Below are 16,780 nucleotides of genomic sequence, written 5' to 3'. Positions count from 1 at the left end.
CACAAGGAGCCAACTTTTCATGTCTTAACAGTCAAGTCTCACTTCCCACTTATTTTCTTTTGTGAAGATTTTTATAAATGCTTTGGCTTTGTTGTAGTGAAGAGAATTCTATACTGTGAAATGTTTACTGAACCTAACAAAAAATTTCATTAATATTTGAATGAGGATTTAGGCTGTGTCTAATTTGTGTTAAAAAAAAATTAGCAACACTGTATTATTATGCTTCTACATAAATACAACATAATGTACTATCTTTAAGTATCTAAAATCTCAAGTTTTATAACTACAAATAATAACTTGTGGGAAAGAAATTGTGATGAACTCTCTCCTGATAAATTCATTAGGGTGTTAGATGTTACTGTGCCCTATGTATACACATGTATAAATAGTTCTCTTGTTCCCTGGAGGGCTAAGGTTTGCCTTCTTTGCTTGGTGTTCTGGAATTTTTAATGCAGTTTGGAAAGCCTCTGAAGGAAGTATCTGAATGTGAGAACTCATCAGATACTTCACTTTGGTTAATTGAAGTTATAACATTTGCAAGAGGCTCTCCAGAGCGATTTAACATGCCTTTCTTTTTCTTTTTCAGTTGGAATCAACAGGACTAGGCCTTAGTAGTAGTAGACTAAGAACAACTCTGAACAGAATACAAGAGAGCCTTATTGATCTGGTAAGTAATCAAAGGGAATCAATTCTTTTGGGTATAAATGTATATCTATATGTATCCCGAGTGCCTGAGTGTTGGCATTGCACTATGTGCTGGTAGCAAGTAAAATGGAGGTTTCTTGTAGTCTGGTTGGAGAGAAAAAACTAGTATACATGAAAAAATGTGATACTGGCTATACATCCAGTACACGTTCAAAGACAGAAAAGGTTTCTGTGCAGGCCTGATGTCAGAGAACGACTGAAGGAGGAAGTGAGACTTATGCTAGACTTTGAAGAACAGGCATGGATGGATTCGTGGCAAAAAGAAGAGAGCACGACATTCAGATTAAGGTTCGGAGGCTGAGCAAGGGCCTTGAGGTGGGACAAGCCTGGCCCAGAGTTCGGTGGGCCTTCGTGATGGGGCACTGGTGTATGCTGAAGAGTTGTGTTGCAGAGTGTTTAGGACCACTTTTTTAATGGCCTTGAAACTGAAGAAGTTTGGGCTTAGTTGGCTGTGCAGTAGGAGGTCTAGATTCTTGACTGTGTCACGTGATGAACTGCATGTTTTAAGAAGACAGGTTGGTCGAAAAACAGGGCTGACCCTCTATAGTGTTTAAGCTAAGATAAGCACTTAACATAAGAACATACTTTTCTTGTGGTTGGTCACTGTAGCCAGAGATTTTTGTTGTTCAGTGTTTCTCTGCATCTCCATTCACCCCAGCGTTCTCTGACTTTTCCTTTGTTCCTTCTCCTACCCAAGCAAGCAATCATGTTCCTCTTTTCTCGTAAGCTCTATATTATGTGCAGACTTCTGTTATGGAAGTTTTTATAAAAACAATGTGATCGTTCTTTTAAGAAATACTTGCTGAAATAATTATTATATGCCAGACATTGTGGTGGCACTGGAAATTCACCAGTGCTCAAAAGAGGTAATTCCTCTCTTCCTGGAACTTTAGTAAGGCACAGAGACAGATAAACAAATATATAATATAGTGTCAGACACTTAACACTTTTAGCACTTAACAAGTGCTAGAAGAAAATGCAGAGAGTGATAGGCGGTGATCTTTGAGCGGAGATGTGAATAAAATGAGAGAGGCATGTGCTGACATCCCAAGTAAGTGCAGGAAGTAACCTGTATCCATTTCCCTTACCATTTGGAGGTCTTTTTGCCGTGTGTGTGTGTGTGTGTGTGTGTGTGTGTGTGTGTGTGTGTGTGTATCAGGAGTGCCAGAAAAATGTATACACATTGTAAGAGAGGTTAACACTTTGGTCAGCATTACTCAAGCAGTAGTTCACTGTAATCAGAAGTGTCTGGATGCTGATGGTAACCACTTGGAGCACCTCTTGTAATTGCAGAAGTCACACATGACTTGTATTCATCTTTTGTTATCAGTATATATTAATACAGTTTTTTCCTCTCTTAAAATGTGTATTCATCTTTTTGGCACCCTTTGGGTGTGTGTGTATTATATATATAATATATATTACATATTATATATAACATATACTACTTATATATTTTTATATATATTTATTTATTTATTTTTTCATAGCACTTACCTTGGCAAATAGCATTTCACCCGTAAATGTTCATATAGTAAATGAATAAAATCCAATCTGTGAGTTTCATGTCTCCGGGCTTACTGTGGCTTATTTTCTTGGCTTTGCTATTTATTTAATCCTGATCTTCATTTTCAGAGTCAAAGCTCCTTCTGCACTTCGTTTCCAGGACACCTCACTCTCCTGGTTTTTCTCCTACGCCACTGGCCACATCGCAGACTCCTTTGCTAGTCTGTCCTCCTCTCCTGACCTGTACACAGTGCAGTGCCCCACAGTTTAGTCATCAGACTTCTCTCATTTACATTCTACTCCCTAGATGAGTCCGTCCAGTCCCACAGTTTTAAATGCCATCCACATCCCAATAGCTCAAAAATTACGTATTATATAATATATAATAATAATATATATTATTATTATATAACAACATATATAAATATGTTAATATATATAAACATATATATATCAATATAAGACTGGATATAATATAATATAATATAATACTGGCAATATAATATAATATAATATAATATAATATAATATAATATAATATAATACCGGGTCTAATATAAGACCGGGTCTTACATTAATTTTTGCTCCAAAAGACGCATTAGAGCTTACGGTCCAGCTAAGGCTTATTTTCGGGGAAACACGGTAGTTAGGTAAGTGCTTTGGCCTCTCCTGTCACCCCAGAGATAAACCGCATTTCCCTCAGGTTGCAGATGATACTCTGTGCCTTCCTTCACCTTCTAGCCCCACCTCCCTCTTCTATCCTAAATTAACCAGAGGCAGATAGAGAATAAACGCATATCCCATTTCATGTCGGATTGTGTTGAGAGTAATGAAAGGAAAGAAGGATGGGAAGAGGAGGGAAAGCGTGTAATTTTGTTTAGGTCAGGGGTGTCCAAACTGCGGCCCGCAGGCCAACTGCGGCCCGCAATGCAATCCATTGTTAATTGGCCCGCAGCAAATTCCAAAAGTATATTTAGTTTACTTAAATAAACCAGGTGAGGCAATACGTACTTCACCTCGAGTGAGTGGCCCGGCTCTTTGTGTATTTTACCGCATATGTCCCTTGGTAAAAAACATTGAAAAAAGTTTGGACACCCTGGTTTAGGTGATCAGAGAAGGCCCTCTGAGAAGCTAACACTGAAGTAAATCCCTGGAGGAAACAGGAGAGGGAGCCATTTGGATGAGAATTCATTTATTCAACAAACATTTATTTAGTGCCTATTTATTGAACACTTTATACGTGATGCCAGGCACTGTTCTTGGAGTTAAGGATACAATTTTGGTGGGGAGGAGGGAACCAGACAAAACTCCTTACCCATGTACGGCTTATTTTCTAGTAGGGAGAGGATATTTTGGGGGAAATGTTTCAACTGAGGGAATAGAAAATGCAAAGACCCTGAGTTGGAACCAAAATTGATCAATTCCGGGACAGCAAAGAGGCCCGAATAAACTGGAATAGAGTAAGCAAGAGGGTCAGTGAAAGATGAAACCAGAGAGGTAGGCAGAGCCTAGTTCTTGTAGAGCCTTTGGATTTTACTCTGAGGAGAGCTTTAAGCAGAATAATTGACATGATCTGACTTAATTATTTAAAAGAGAATTTTTTTTAACACTTTTTAAAAAAAATTTTATTGGGGAAGGGAACAGGACTTTATTGGGGAACAGTCTGTACTTCCAGGCCTTTTTTCCAAGTCAAGTTGTTGTCCTTTCAATCTTAGCTGTGGAGGGTTCTGTTCAGCTTCAAGTTGTTGTCCTTTCAATCTTAGTTGTGGAGGGCGCAGCTCAGCTCCAGGTCCAGTTGCCGTTGCTAGTTGCAGGGGGCACAGCGCACCATCCCTTGCGGGAGTTGAGGAATTGAACTGGCAACCTTGTGGTTGACAGGATGCATTCCAACCAACTGAGCCATCCGGGAGCTCAGCGGCAGCTCAGCTCAAGGTGCCGTGTTCAATCTTAGTTGCAGGGGGCGCTGCCCACCATCCCTTGCGGGACTCGAGGAATTGAACTGGCAACCTCGTGGTTGAGAGGATGCGCTCCAACCAACTGAGCCATCCGGGAGGCAGCAAAAGAGAATTCTTTGACTGCAGTGTGTAACAGTTAAGGAGAGAGATGAGCTGGCTTATACCAAAGAGTTAGTGGAAGAAGGAGCGAGACATGGTCAGATTCTGGATCTGTTTTGAAGGTGGACCCATGAAGGTTTGTTGATGGATTGTAAGTGAGGTATGACACTGAGAAGAATCAAGGGTGACACCTAACTTCTGGAGAATGGAGCATTACTGGAGATGTGGATAAGACTTTTAGAAAGGACCCATTCGGTGAGAAGGAAGGGGATGGAGGTGAGAAGGAAGGGGATGGAGGTGAGAAGGAAGGGGATGGAGGTGAGAAGGAAGGGGATGGAGGTGAGAAGGAAGGGGATGGAGGTGAGAAGGAAGGGGATGGAGGTGAGAAGGAAGGGGATGGAGGTGAGAAGGAAGGGGAGTCATGACGGTTGCAAGGCCCCTCAACTGGGCAGTCTGGTAGATGGTGATTAAATCTCCACTGGAATTAAATTGAATAGCACAGGCAACTAACTGGTACCAAAAAGTATGTGATTTTGTGATTTTGTGATTTTTTGTTTTGGCAGAAGTGGGGTGATTGTTTTCCTTTTTAGTAGAAGGCAATAAATAATGGAGCTGTGATATTGATTAATGTGCATAGTTCCCTTATCCTGTTTCTCCCTAGAGAAAGCACAGTTGTTCCCCAAATAACTTTTAAATGCTAATTGAGTAATTAGAAATTGAAGAGAGATAATGTGTTTAGTAGAAGATAGGATATGTAAAAGAACTAAAGAAGCATAAAACAGTTTGCTGACCTGAAAGGTTTTATAATGTTTTACTTCCATTTTGTTAAATTTATAAACCTAAGTTATAGTCCCAGAGTCCTATGCATTTGACGTCTCTTTTATTCATAAGGAAAATGTTGTCGATTTGTGACTATGTAATTGATTTAAAAAAGTAATCTAGATTTACATTTTATACACTTCAGATTTTTTTTGTATCTAATTTTTGTGCTATAATTTTCTTGGAGGATCTTTTAAAGCTCAACACACTCTGCTTTTTGGGTATCCCTTTCTTTTATTCCCATGAACCATCTTCCTTCTTATCAGTAAACTGTCCCTAGACATATACAATATAGTTGGTTCTGTTTCAGTTTGTAGCTACATTCCAATCCTGTCTTCTTGAGATTATACCATGGTTACCTTAATTAAGGTTTGGGTGTGAAATGGTTAATAACACCCTAATTTTGGATTTTGGTTCTCAAGGGACAATCTCTTTTCTTCACTGAGAAGTTCTTGAAGGGTATCTCACTATTGTCTCTATGAAAATCTCAGTTCATAAAGATTCCTTGTGTTGGCCAACTTTAGATCATACACAGATAATAACATCTAGAGTTGCATCATTTTCACTTAGTATACAAAGGAACGTTACAGTTGTTAGAAAATATAAATGGAGGAAGAAGAGACTAGTGATTAAATGTAATTGATATATGCCAAAGAGTATTTTAATTTATAGTTCAAGTTTTGTCACATCACACAGTTTATTGCTATTAGATTTGCTGTTTCAGGCTGTGTGTATATGTGTGTTGTTCTTTTCAGGAAGTTTCAGCTGATCCTACTGCCACGCTCACAGCAGCAGAAGAGAGAAAGGAGAAGGTACCGAGCCCACACCTCAGTCATCTAGTGATTTTGACATCTGGGGACACATTGTATGGGTTGGCAGAAAGAGTGGTGGCCACAGAATCTTTGTAAGTTGTTGAAAACAGTTGCTTTGTCATTTAATCTTTAAGAAAGGTTAGGAAAGTAAACGTTGTATAATTATACTTCTAGCTGTATGTATCTTCTACTTCTAAATATGATATATGTATTTCTGAGAAGTATATCCTGAAATAGATTACCAAATGATTTTTAAAACTCCATGGTCCTTTTCAGTTAGGTAAATAGAAATCTTTTAAGTTTCCATCTTTAGCAACATGGTTCTTGCTTTAAGCACAACTTTGAAAAAGCATGTTATAGTATACTTTCTGTTTTCCTATAGAATTGTGATTCTAGAGAAACGGTTACATTGTCAGTTTAGTGTTAAGTATAGTCGACCTTGACATCAGCAAGAATGCTTCCTCACCCTTGTAAATGCCCAGATTTTTAATACAACTAAAGTGTATCACTTCCATAAAGTGTACCCAGTTATAATTTAAGAGTGGTTGTGTCCGTAACACGGAGTAGAGAACAAATAGTGCAGCTGCGGCAGTCCTCCTGCCGAGTGACTCCGGCTCCTGCACGCCAGCCTCCTGCCCTGCAGTTCACGTGTATGTCTCAGCCACGTTAGTGGGTTGCACATTATGAATGTTTGGGTGACTTCTGAAAAGTCAGATGTTAAATCTGTGAATTCAAGGGTCGGTTGTGTATAATTGAATGGGATCTTTAAAAGACATCCTTTCAATAAATACTGTTGTATTCTTTCTTCAGTGTTTTGTGTCATTTGTGCCCATATCTTACATGCAAAAGAGCGTAACTCTACACCTTAGTATCCAGATGAGCTTTTCTGAAGTCACCCGTTTTCCAGTTTACTTCACATTCAGTGATAAGCACAGTATTTTTGTGTAGATTGTAAATGAGTGTGTCGAGTGGTAGTACAAGGTGGCTCCCTAAAGGGGAAAGTAATTTTAATTGTCAAACTTTTGTTTAGAGATCGGAAAGTTGACTTACACAAAAAATAGTGATAGGCTCTAAATCCTGCACTTTGTTTACATGATGGGTTATTTGTTCCCTTTAGGGTATTCTTGGCTGAACAGTTTGAGTTCCTCCAGCCGCATCTGGATGCTGTGATGCCCGCAGTCAAAAAGCCCTTTCTTCAGCAGTTTTATTCTCAGGTCAGAGATTGATTGTGTATCATTACAACTGGGAGCAAGATAAGACTGTCACATGATATTTAGTTTTTGTTTTTGCTTTTGTTTGTTTATTTGTTTTTTTAACCAGTGGTCAGTCTCCAAATCCCAGGAGAGCTGGATTGGAATATTTCTTTATTCACCCCTGAATCCCTGTATAAAATATTAGGTTGGTGCAAAAGTAATTGCGGTTTAAGAGGAAAATAATTGCAAAAACCGCAATTACTTTTGCACCAATGTAATACTTTTTTGAGTACTTCACATAACTTTTAGTCTAGTGAGAGAAAGAGCCAAATAAAACTGTGTTTAGAGTAAAGTGTGAGTAGGGGAAAGAAACAGTGGCAGGGTGTTTAACCTTGACGGCAGAAAGAAAGGGGTGGGTGGGAAGCGGGTTGTCTAGAAAGGCTGTCTGGACGAAGTGATGTTTAAACGTGACCAGTCAGGTGAGTGGGGAGTATATTCCAGATTGAGGGAACGGCTCCCAGGAAGACCAGCACGTGAGAGGGAGCATGGTTTGTGTGAGCAGCTAAAGACAACTCCGGTTGTCAGAGCAGGGAGGAGGGCTAGTGAGGAGAGCGATGGTGGAGTCCTAAGCAGGAGCCACGTGATGTACTCACTGGGACTTAGTTCTGAGGCTGCTGGAGGGCTGGAAATAGGTGAATGGCATGGTCAGGTGTGCGTTTCAGAAAGAGTACTCTGAGGGCAGTGTGAAGGACAGACTTTACATGGCAAGGCTTGAGGCGTGCAGACCAGCTCGAGGGGTGTTGCAGAAATACATTTGAGAGATGATGGAATCTTGAGGTGGGGTAGTGGGCGTCATAATGGACAGAAGTGAAGGAATTTGAGAAGAATTTGCTAGACTGCATGAAAGTCTGTAGTTCTTTTGCAGTTGTAATGTCTGTGGCCTCAAGTTTATTCTGTGTCTCAAAATTATGTTTTGAGGTAGACCTTTGCCTACAAAGTAAAGTATTTTCATAATTTAAATCTCCAAATGTTGAATAGTGTTTTGCTTTTAGATATGAAATATACTAGAAACAGGAGCAAAATATCCTTTATAAATTTGATTCTTTTAGAAAATACTTGTTTTCATTTCTGTGAACTTTATTTCAGACAGTCTCAACTGCCAGTGAACTCCGCAAACCAATTTATTGGATTGTCGCTGGCAAAGCCATTGACTATGAACAGATGCTGCTCCTGATGGCTAACGTGAAATGGGATGTAAAAGAAATTATGTCACAGCACAACATATACGTAGATGCATTGTTGAAGGCAAGTAACTCTGGGAAACATCTTTGTTAAAGGCGATTTTACTAAGAGAACGATACCCATCATTGCAGTAGCTCTGAAGTAGTGAGATTGTCGTTACAGCATCAGCACATGTCTAGCATCATGATATTAAAGTCCCTGAATGGGATTCGGCTTACTCTCTGAATTTTGTGTTCTTTTAGACCCATGAATACTTTGTAGATTTTTTGTTTTGTTCACCGATTTGCCACGTCGAGTTAGAGTTTGGCTGGCCTGTGTTGGCTGACTTTTACGTAATCCATATTATGTAACCTCCATAGCCATGGTGATCCTGACAAGAAGATATTTCTATTTAATTAGAAGATATTTCCACAGTTGTGTATTTTCATTAGCAAGTGACCATGCCCCTGAATTACTCTTAGTTGTTTTTTCCAGAAATCACAGTACTTTTGCAGTGTGTCATGGGAACACCTACGCCTTTAATGATTTACATTTGTAAGTTTTCTGGAAAAAATTATAGTTATTTTTTAAATGTATGCATCAAGAGCTATTTATAGATCACCTGACATGTGCTGTACACTGATCTAGGTGCTGGTAATATAGTTGTGAATTAAGGAACTTACGTGCCCTCAAAGAATTTACATGTCAGTGCAGGGATGGGGTAGTAAAGAAATAAATTAAGATACAATATGTCAAGTGAGGAGTAGTTCTGTGAAAAAATAAATAGCCAGCAGAAGCGGGGTGTGGGTGGGGGAGGAATACCATTTATTCACTTGTGTTCAAAGAAGGACTCTGATAAAGAGAGAATTGAGGAGAGAGAGGTCTGAATGAAGTTAGGAAATGAGCCATGGGGATGTGTGAGCTGAAGAAAGAGCATCTGAGAAAACTTTCAGAAAAATTTTGTTTTACATATTTGTCGTGAAAAGAAAATTGGCCCTTCTTAAGCTCCTGACTTGTGTGTCATTTACACATCCTTACCTGCTTCCAAGGCAATAACTAACAGCCTTGGACACTTAAGAACCAGCAAACGAAGTCAGAGATCGAAACAGAAATAAGATCGGAATTCTTCTAGTGTTCCTATTCCCAGCAGCGTATGGTGCCCTTCTGGAAGGCTGGGTTGAAGACTGAGAGGTTGTCGCCACACTCAAGGTGCACAGTTGCGAAGATAAGTTCGCCGTGTGTAGGAGTTAGAGGGAGACCTAAGGCGTGCGTGACAACAAGGCACTCTGCAGTTGCCACCCTGAAAGACCTTTGATTTCTAGAGCACCCAGGAGATTTCAATTGGGAATTTTAATTTGGAATGTAAAAGATATGTGTAATTTACAAATAATCACATTCTCTCTTTTTTGAACAGTTCTATTTTTGAAAAATTGATTCTTTTTTAATGACGTGCTAACCATGGTACTCATAGGGATGCAAGAAAAAAGAGAGGTCTGCACTCTGGCTGCTTGCTTCAGTTATTCTTAATTCCAAGAAACAATATTATAAGAAAACACAGCGTTATTCAGAGTATTAATCTGAACCCAATTTTTAGCAGCTTAAAACCTTCCATAAAGAAAGTTTTAAGATAACTTTTGTTCTATTACTTTTCCAAGCCCAAACCTTTAGGAAAAAGCAGTCCGCATTGTTGCTTCAAAAGAATCATAAGTAAAGTGAAATAGTTTTACTATTCGTTTAACAACAAGCATTCTTAAACTTGAATTTAGCAATATGTAGAATGATATTTTACACAGTAAGCATAAAATTTTACCTTTCAAATATTAATGAGAAGTATTGAATCATGACTCTTGAAAACCAAAGCAGAGTCTACTGCAGTGAAGCGTAACTACAGTAGCAAATGCTACTGCTCTGCTAGATGCATAAAATGAGAAAGATGAAGACCAATTATTTACTTAACTTTGATTTTCAAATGCAAACTTAGTGGATTGAAGATCCACTTTTTTTCATAAATAATTAAGGGAGATCTAAGGGGTGAGTGACAGCATTGACTGTCAAAAATAACTTAAACCAAAAAAATATGGTTTAGGAAGTACCAAAGGATAAGACAATTATTATGTGGTATCTTGACTGGTGACGGTCAGATTAGATTTTTCTTTCCTGTGTGTTATTAGAAAATTTGAACACGTGTCAGTTTTGACTTGCTAAACATTGTGTAGCTACTCTCTTGAGGAAACTGAAGAAAATAATATCCTTTTAAGCCTTATTAAATTTATTTGAAATATATTATCAAGGAAGAATCAACAGCATTTACTTTTGTAAGTGAACATATTTAAATGATAATAGTCCAAAGAAACCAGAAATACATTTATTGAAGTGTGAACCATCTGCTGCTTTTGTGTAATTGTTGGAATTGTCTAAATTAGTTACATACATTTTTATTTTTAGTAGAGTGGTATCAAAAGGTTACTGATAAGTAATAAAAGTGTTCCGTTTTTCTGTAGGTAGTAGAAAATATTTTATATTTTATTTTCTCCTATGTACTAAAAATTTACATGACTTTCAAATTATATAATAATTTATTTACTTTCAAAGACTATTTAAGGAAGATAATAATTTACTATATTGCTTTCTAAGGAGGATAGCCACAAATTACAAATAGTTAGTTCACTTTGAGTTGAAAGCTTATTAAAATATTTTTTAAAACTGGGTTTCTTGAAAATATTTTTAAAGACCCAGATTATGAAACCCTCTTAATCCATACTGACAGTCATAGAAAAATTTGACATGTAAAAACATTTGAACTTTGTTAGCATTGTTAGATTAGTTAATGACACTTAATTTCCTTTGATATGAAATGTAGTATGCATACTCTGTATTACAACATAATTTATTCAATTTGATATACTTAAAAAAAACCTTTCACCTCTACACTAAGTTTAAATTATGTTTGACATTATCTCTTTTTCTTTTACTTGGTTTGATTCTGAGTCTTTCTAAATCTTCCTTTCTGCCACTCAGATGGGAATGCAATGTGGCATTCTAATTGTATTCACATGTAGCCATGATTTCTGTCTTCTTAGGAATTTGAGCAGTTTAACAGAAGGTTAAATGAGGTTTCTAAGAGAGTTCGGATACCCTTGCCCGTGTCTAATATACTTTGGGAACATTGTATACGACTGGCTAATAGAACTATTGTGGAAGGGTAAGTTTTTCATGAATGCATTATCTGATTTTTCAATGACAAATGATAATATGTGAATACACTAATGGATGGAGAGAATAGGTAGAGATAGTGATAAACAGAAGATAATCTCATAGTAACTCAAGTTTGACTTTGGGATATGATTAGAGAAGAAACCTTACAGCCCACTGTGCCGCCTCCATGCTTTCGTTTCTTGTTGGTGACCAGAACCAGCTAGTAGAGGAGAGAGGAATGCAGCATGTAATGCTTATCTGAAAGTTAAACTAATGATAACTATTGTTACCTAATAATAAATATAATTATTATGAAATGCTTACACATACACTTATTGAGCACTATGTGTCATTTTCTGAACCAAGGACTTCGCAGGATTACATCATCAAATCCTAACCTGAACTCTCTTTGATAGTGCTATTATTCTGTTATGTCAGAGAAGAAACCTTGCCTCAGAAGATCGAGGCTTAAAGAGGTTAAATAACGTGTCCAAGTTCACAGTTTTTAAATGCAGAGAAGGCTTATGAACTCCTGATTTTCTGATGGCAAAATAAGTCCTCCAACCACTACATCAGTTAATAATATCATTATTAGATCATTGTAAACTATATTAATCTTTCATGTTGACTCTACAGATCTATCAATAGTAATTTTTCCACTGATTCAGAGACCATGCTTACTCTGCCCATAACATCTAGAACACAAATAAAAATCAGTAATGCATTAAAAATATCCCTGGAAAGCAAACCACTGTTTCAAAGACCGTTCAGAGTGATCTAGACTTGCACGTCAATTGAATCTTCATACCGTCATTTATCAGACTTCTCTTCAGTTCCTATTAGTTATAAAAAAGAATGTATTAGAAAGTGGGAAGATGACAATGACAAGCTGACAACAGTCTTTACACTGTATTGAAACCAGGAGTGCTACAAATCGCAAGATGACTCTGTGTCCACAGTCCTGACTGAAAAGTATTTTTAATAAATTTGTTTAATGAAGTAGAAAAATGAATAATAAATGTTATATTTCTGTATAAAACACTTTTTTAAAAAAGGCTTGGTGACTTTAAGTGATATAAGCTTTAGTTTTCTTGCAAATTTCCTTAGGGGCAGTGCCTCATTCCCTAGGGTTGGATTCTCCACGTTTTGTATCCTTGAAAGAATGAGACACTGACTTATGAGTGTATGTGAGGTTAATATATTCATTCTTAATATTAACTAGTCAACCTCAGAACACACCGTTTTTCAATTGTGTGAGGTTTCAGAATAAGTCTATAAAGTGTTTTATGATGAAAACTACGTATGTACTTTCTATGCTTATATGCTCACGTAGTTTTTAGGTTTGCCGAATGTTCATGGGAGAATTACTTCATTTGCGTTCTCTCTATTGAGTAGTTACAATATTGCATAGTTCTATGAAACCAAGATTACTTTGGAGTATTCATAGCTTAGTTTTATAAATCTTGGCAGCCAGATTAATTGGAATACCAGTTCAACTGTCCTGCAGGCGATTATGTTAATTGAGTATGGTGAACTATGGTCTGTAGAGCAGCAAAGAACCTTAGAAGTTGCTTGATCTCTATGCTTTACAAGTGAGGAAGCTGAGGCCCAGATCAGTAAGATGACTGCCAAGTGACAGGGTCCAAACACAACCTAGTCTGTCTGACTCGAGGCCCCTGTGCTCTTCTACCTGTATGTAACCCTCTTCTAGAGAATCTGTCCTGTCTGGGGTTAGAGAAAAGCTTAACTATTGAAACGTTTGTTTTTCTAATCATCTCATCATTTATGTTTTTTTTTATTATTGTGTATCTTAGATATGCCAATGTTAAGAAGTGTAGTAATGAGGGTCGTGCCTTGATGCAATTGGATTTTCAACAGTTTTTAATGAAACTTGAAAAACTAACAGATATTAGACCCATTCCTGATAAAGAATTTGTGGAAACCTATATTAAAGCCTACTACCTAACTGAGAATGACATGGAACGCTGGATCAAAGAGCACAGGGTGAGAGCTGGAAAACAGTTAATTAAGTTTGTATTTCTTTTCCTTTGTTCTGTTCTTGTCTGCTATATAATTCAAAGTCATGAGTATGAAATGTAAAGAAACATTTGCTGTTCTAGCATGAACCACATAAACCATTTCTTTACCACGTTCACACTGTGTCTGTGCAATGCCCTTTGCTTAATCAAATCGTTTTGACACCTTTGTGAACTGTAACAGTAATTATCTGGAAAGATAGCCAGAGTCTGAACATTAGCTATATTTATTCTGCAACTGTGATGGAGGAAAAGGCTGAACTTGTTAACATCAAGACAAATTGAATACAGTGACATTGAAATGATTTACAAGCTAAAGTCTTTATGTAACTTAAATCTTCCTTCAGCCCTCAAAATGAATGAATTGATGACATCCTGAACACACTGACATGCAGTAGTGATGATTAAACATATTAATGTTTAAATAGCCAAATGTAGCTTCATCCATCTTTAGAGATTTTACCTTAAGTAGCGATGAGATTATTTTTGTGTGTGTATAGATACATAGATAAGTAGAGAAAAATGCTGTTTATTAAGTGTTATATAAGGTGCGGAATTATTGACACAGTTCAAATCAACATGTATCACTAGAGCATGCCTAATACGGGAGCTTTTCTGTACGATATATCGTTTGTCTAGACAGGCAACATGTAAAGACAAATTTAGAAAATACAGGAAGTGTGAAAATTATCACCGAATCTTATTTCTTCAGTAACTCTTAACATTCACATTTATTTATGCTATAAACATCATCAGTAAAATCTAGGTAATTTTTTATTTGACTGGGTAATGAAATAAGTAATTTTATTTACTTAATCAGGCTCATCTTTTCTGGTTTCACCACTCTCAAAAAATGAAATGATTATTAGCCTGAGTTTTGTGTACACGTGCCTACTGTAGGTCAGTTTCAGATCTTTGGGTACAAGGTAGAAATGTACATGTTATTTTCAGTGATTTCAGAAGGGAGAAAAATGTCACCACTTGTAGTCCCCCTGACCTCTGCCAGCTGAGAACCAAAGTGCTAACCCAGGTGCAGAAAGACTGCTGAATGTTGTAGGATCCATTTAGTAAAGTAATCAGGAAACACTCGGGGTTGGTACTGAGTGAGGTAAGAGTTTGGGAAAAGAGTGTAAGTAGTTGAAGAGAAAAAGCATAGCTCTTAGATCTATTATGTGATGCAAGAACGATGCTCATGTTAGGTTTTCCTCTTTTAATATAGTGGACTAAAATTTTTAGTTTAGTATTTTGGAAGCTTTAGTTAACTGATATCTGTAATTCAGTGAAATTTTCCCAGCAACAGGGATTGTCCTGTCTTCAAGGGAACTCCCCACAATGTCTAGTCCAGTGCTCGGTGGCAATGGTACTTGCTAAGTGTAGACTGACTTACTTAAGAGAATTATCAGGTGCTTACAGGAGCTCTCAGAGGTCAGGTACACAAACTGAGAAGTTGGCTGAGTTTTTAAAATGAACTTTTTCTCATGTTTTAGTAGTTACCTCCAGTGAAGACGTGTTCTTCTCTTATTAGATGATAGACACAACTCTCTCTCCCTGTCCGAACGCTTGCCGTTCAACCTCCAGAACCTCATCAATATGTAAAACTTTCTGATGAGTCCCTATTCATTCTCATCCCAGTAACTCGTTATCTGAAATTCAGGAACCAAATAGATTTGTACTGCAAAAAAATATGTATGGCTCAATTTTACTTACTACTGTAGCTGCCAATTACAACATGAGGGTTTAAAAACCAGTAACTTTCTGATCTTTGTTACCTTATTCATTTATCATATCTCAGAAGAGGAGTTGTTCTGTGGTTGGAGATTTTTGTCTTTTAACATAAAATGTTTGCAAAATGTAGAGTATCGGAAAATACTTAGTAGTATTTTAAAAATTTGAAATGTCAGTATATTTTGATAACTTAATAACAAAGATTGTCACAGAAACAATCATAAAGTATGTGAGCTTAAAAATAACAAAAAGCATAGGCATGTCAGATTACCTGCCATGTTAAAAAGATTCTAGTACTTCCTGTTTCAAATGGTATTTTCATTCTCTGTTATTACATCTCAGTAAACAGTTTGTCTTTCATGTCTCAGCTATAATTTAAACTGTTTTTCACTGGTTTGTAATGCTCAGTAACTATCTACTGAGACCAGAATGTCTGCCTGTCCTTTCACTGCATTTCACTAAATTTGGATCTTCTTTTTTCGAGCAGGAATATTCAACGAAGCAGCTGACCAATCTGGTAAATGTTTGCCTGGGATCCCATATCAATAAAAAAGCAAGACAGAAACTTCTAGCAGCTATAGATGATATAGACAGACCCAAAAGATAATGAACACAATTATTTTTCCTCAGTGACATTGGTCTTCTTTCAACGTATATGACATGAAAAGCAATTTTTCATGCACTCCTGACAACTGTCTGCTAAGAATATTTTTTGCATGTTTTTTCCAACTGGAAAGTAGGAAACACTGAAGTTGTGTGCTGTTCTGAAATGACTTTTATATGCTGTGATCTCTTCTCCTCAACTTTTAGTCTCATTTGTTGTGTTCCTTTCCTGAAATGATATTATTGCCTCATCATAACTATTGTTATATGATTACCATTGTACATTTTACAGAAAAATGGACTGTAAGTATAGTTATATGGAACAGTGATGGTATATACATGGACAGTTGTTGGAGAATGAATTTACATTGGCACTTATCTACCCTCTGAAGTTGGTTCTTAAGCATAATGTGAGGGGTAATGTACAGTATCTTCTAATTATGAGCACTGCATGAGAATTGAAAAGTACGTGTAAGCAAAATAGTTGAAAAATCAGTATGTTCTGTTTTGCAATGTCAAAAGTTTATGTCAGGGTTAATTTGGTTATAATATAGTGATCATAAATGGTAAAATGTAATAAATGGTATACTCCAACATGGCCAGCCTCTGAGACTGCATTTTGATATTTTCCCATGGCAGAAAGATTTCATAAAACTGTAGTGAAATGTTCTTCACATGTTCTGATTTTAATCATCTTATATCTTGAAATCAGTGGTGAAAAGTAATTTCATTGGGTGTACCTTTTCAAGGCCCACTGAATAACATGCAGAATGGTGATGGTGGGATTTTGATTTTTTTTTTTAATGGGCATTTTTTCATATAAGCTTTGTTCTCTTTGAATTCAACTTTTGTCTTTGGACAGCAAAACCTGTTTTGGCTGACTCAGGAAAGAACTGTCTGTTAATCAAGCA

The 16,780-nt window shown here is 37.0% G+C and overlaps 1 protein-coding gene across 1 annotated transcript in view; it reads left to right on the top strand.

Annotated features, from left to right (window-relative positions):
* VPS50 (VPS50 subunit of EARP/GARPII complex) overlaps positions 1 to 16,467 on the top strand; it is a 115,944-nt gene extending 99,477 nt beyond the window's left edge. Inside the window, exons 22-28 of the mRNA XM_019729711.3 lie at positions 587 to 667; positions 5,840 to 5,988; positions 7,014 to 7,110; positions 8,236 to 8,394; positions 11,391 to 11,512; positions 13,320 to 13,509; positions 15,754 to 16,467. Coding sequence (XP_019585270.3) covers positions 587 to 667; positions 5,840 to 5,988; positions 7,014 to 7,110; positions 8,236 to 8,394; positions 11,391 to 11,512; positions 13,320 to 13,509; positions 15,754 to 15,873 — 918 coding nt within the window. The 3' untranslated portion in view covers positions 15,874 to 16,467. The remainder of the gene's footprint in view (positions 1 to 586; positions 668 to 5,839; positions 5,989 to 7,013; positions 7,111 to 8,235; positions 8,395 to 11,390; positions 11,513 to 13,319; positions 13,510 to 15,753) is intronic.
* Positions 16,468 to 16,780: the final 313 nt, after the last annotated feature.

This window comes from Rhinolophus sinicus, chromosome 4 (assembly GCF_057876585.1).
Source record: "Rhinolophus sinicus isolate RSI-liver-muscle chromosome 4, RSI-T2T, whole genome shotgun sequence".
NCBI lineage: Eukaryota > Metazoa > Chordata > Mammalia > Chiroptera > Rhinolophidae > Rhinolophus > Rhinolophus sinicus.
This window is presented reverse-complemented; position numbering and strand designations above follow the sequence as displayed.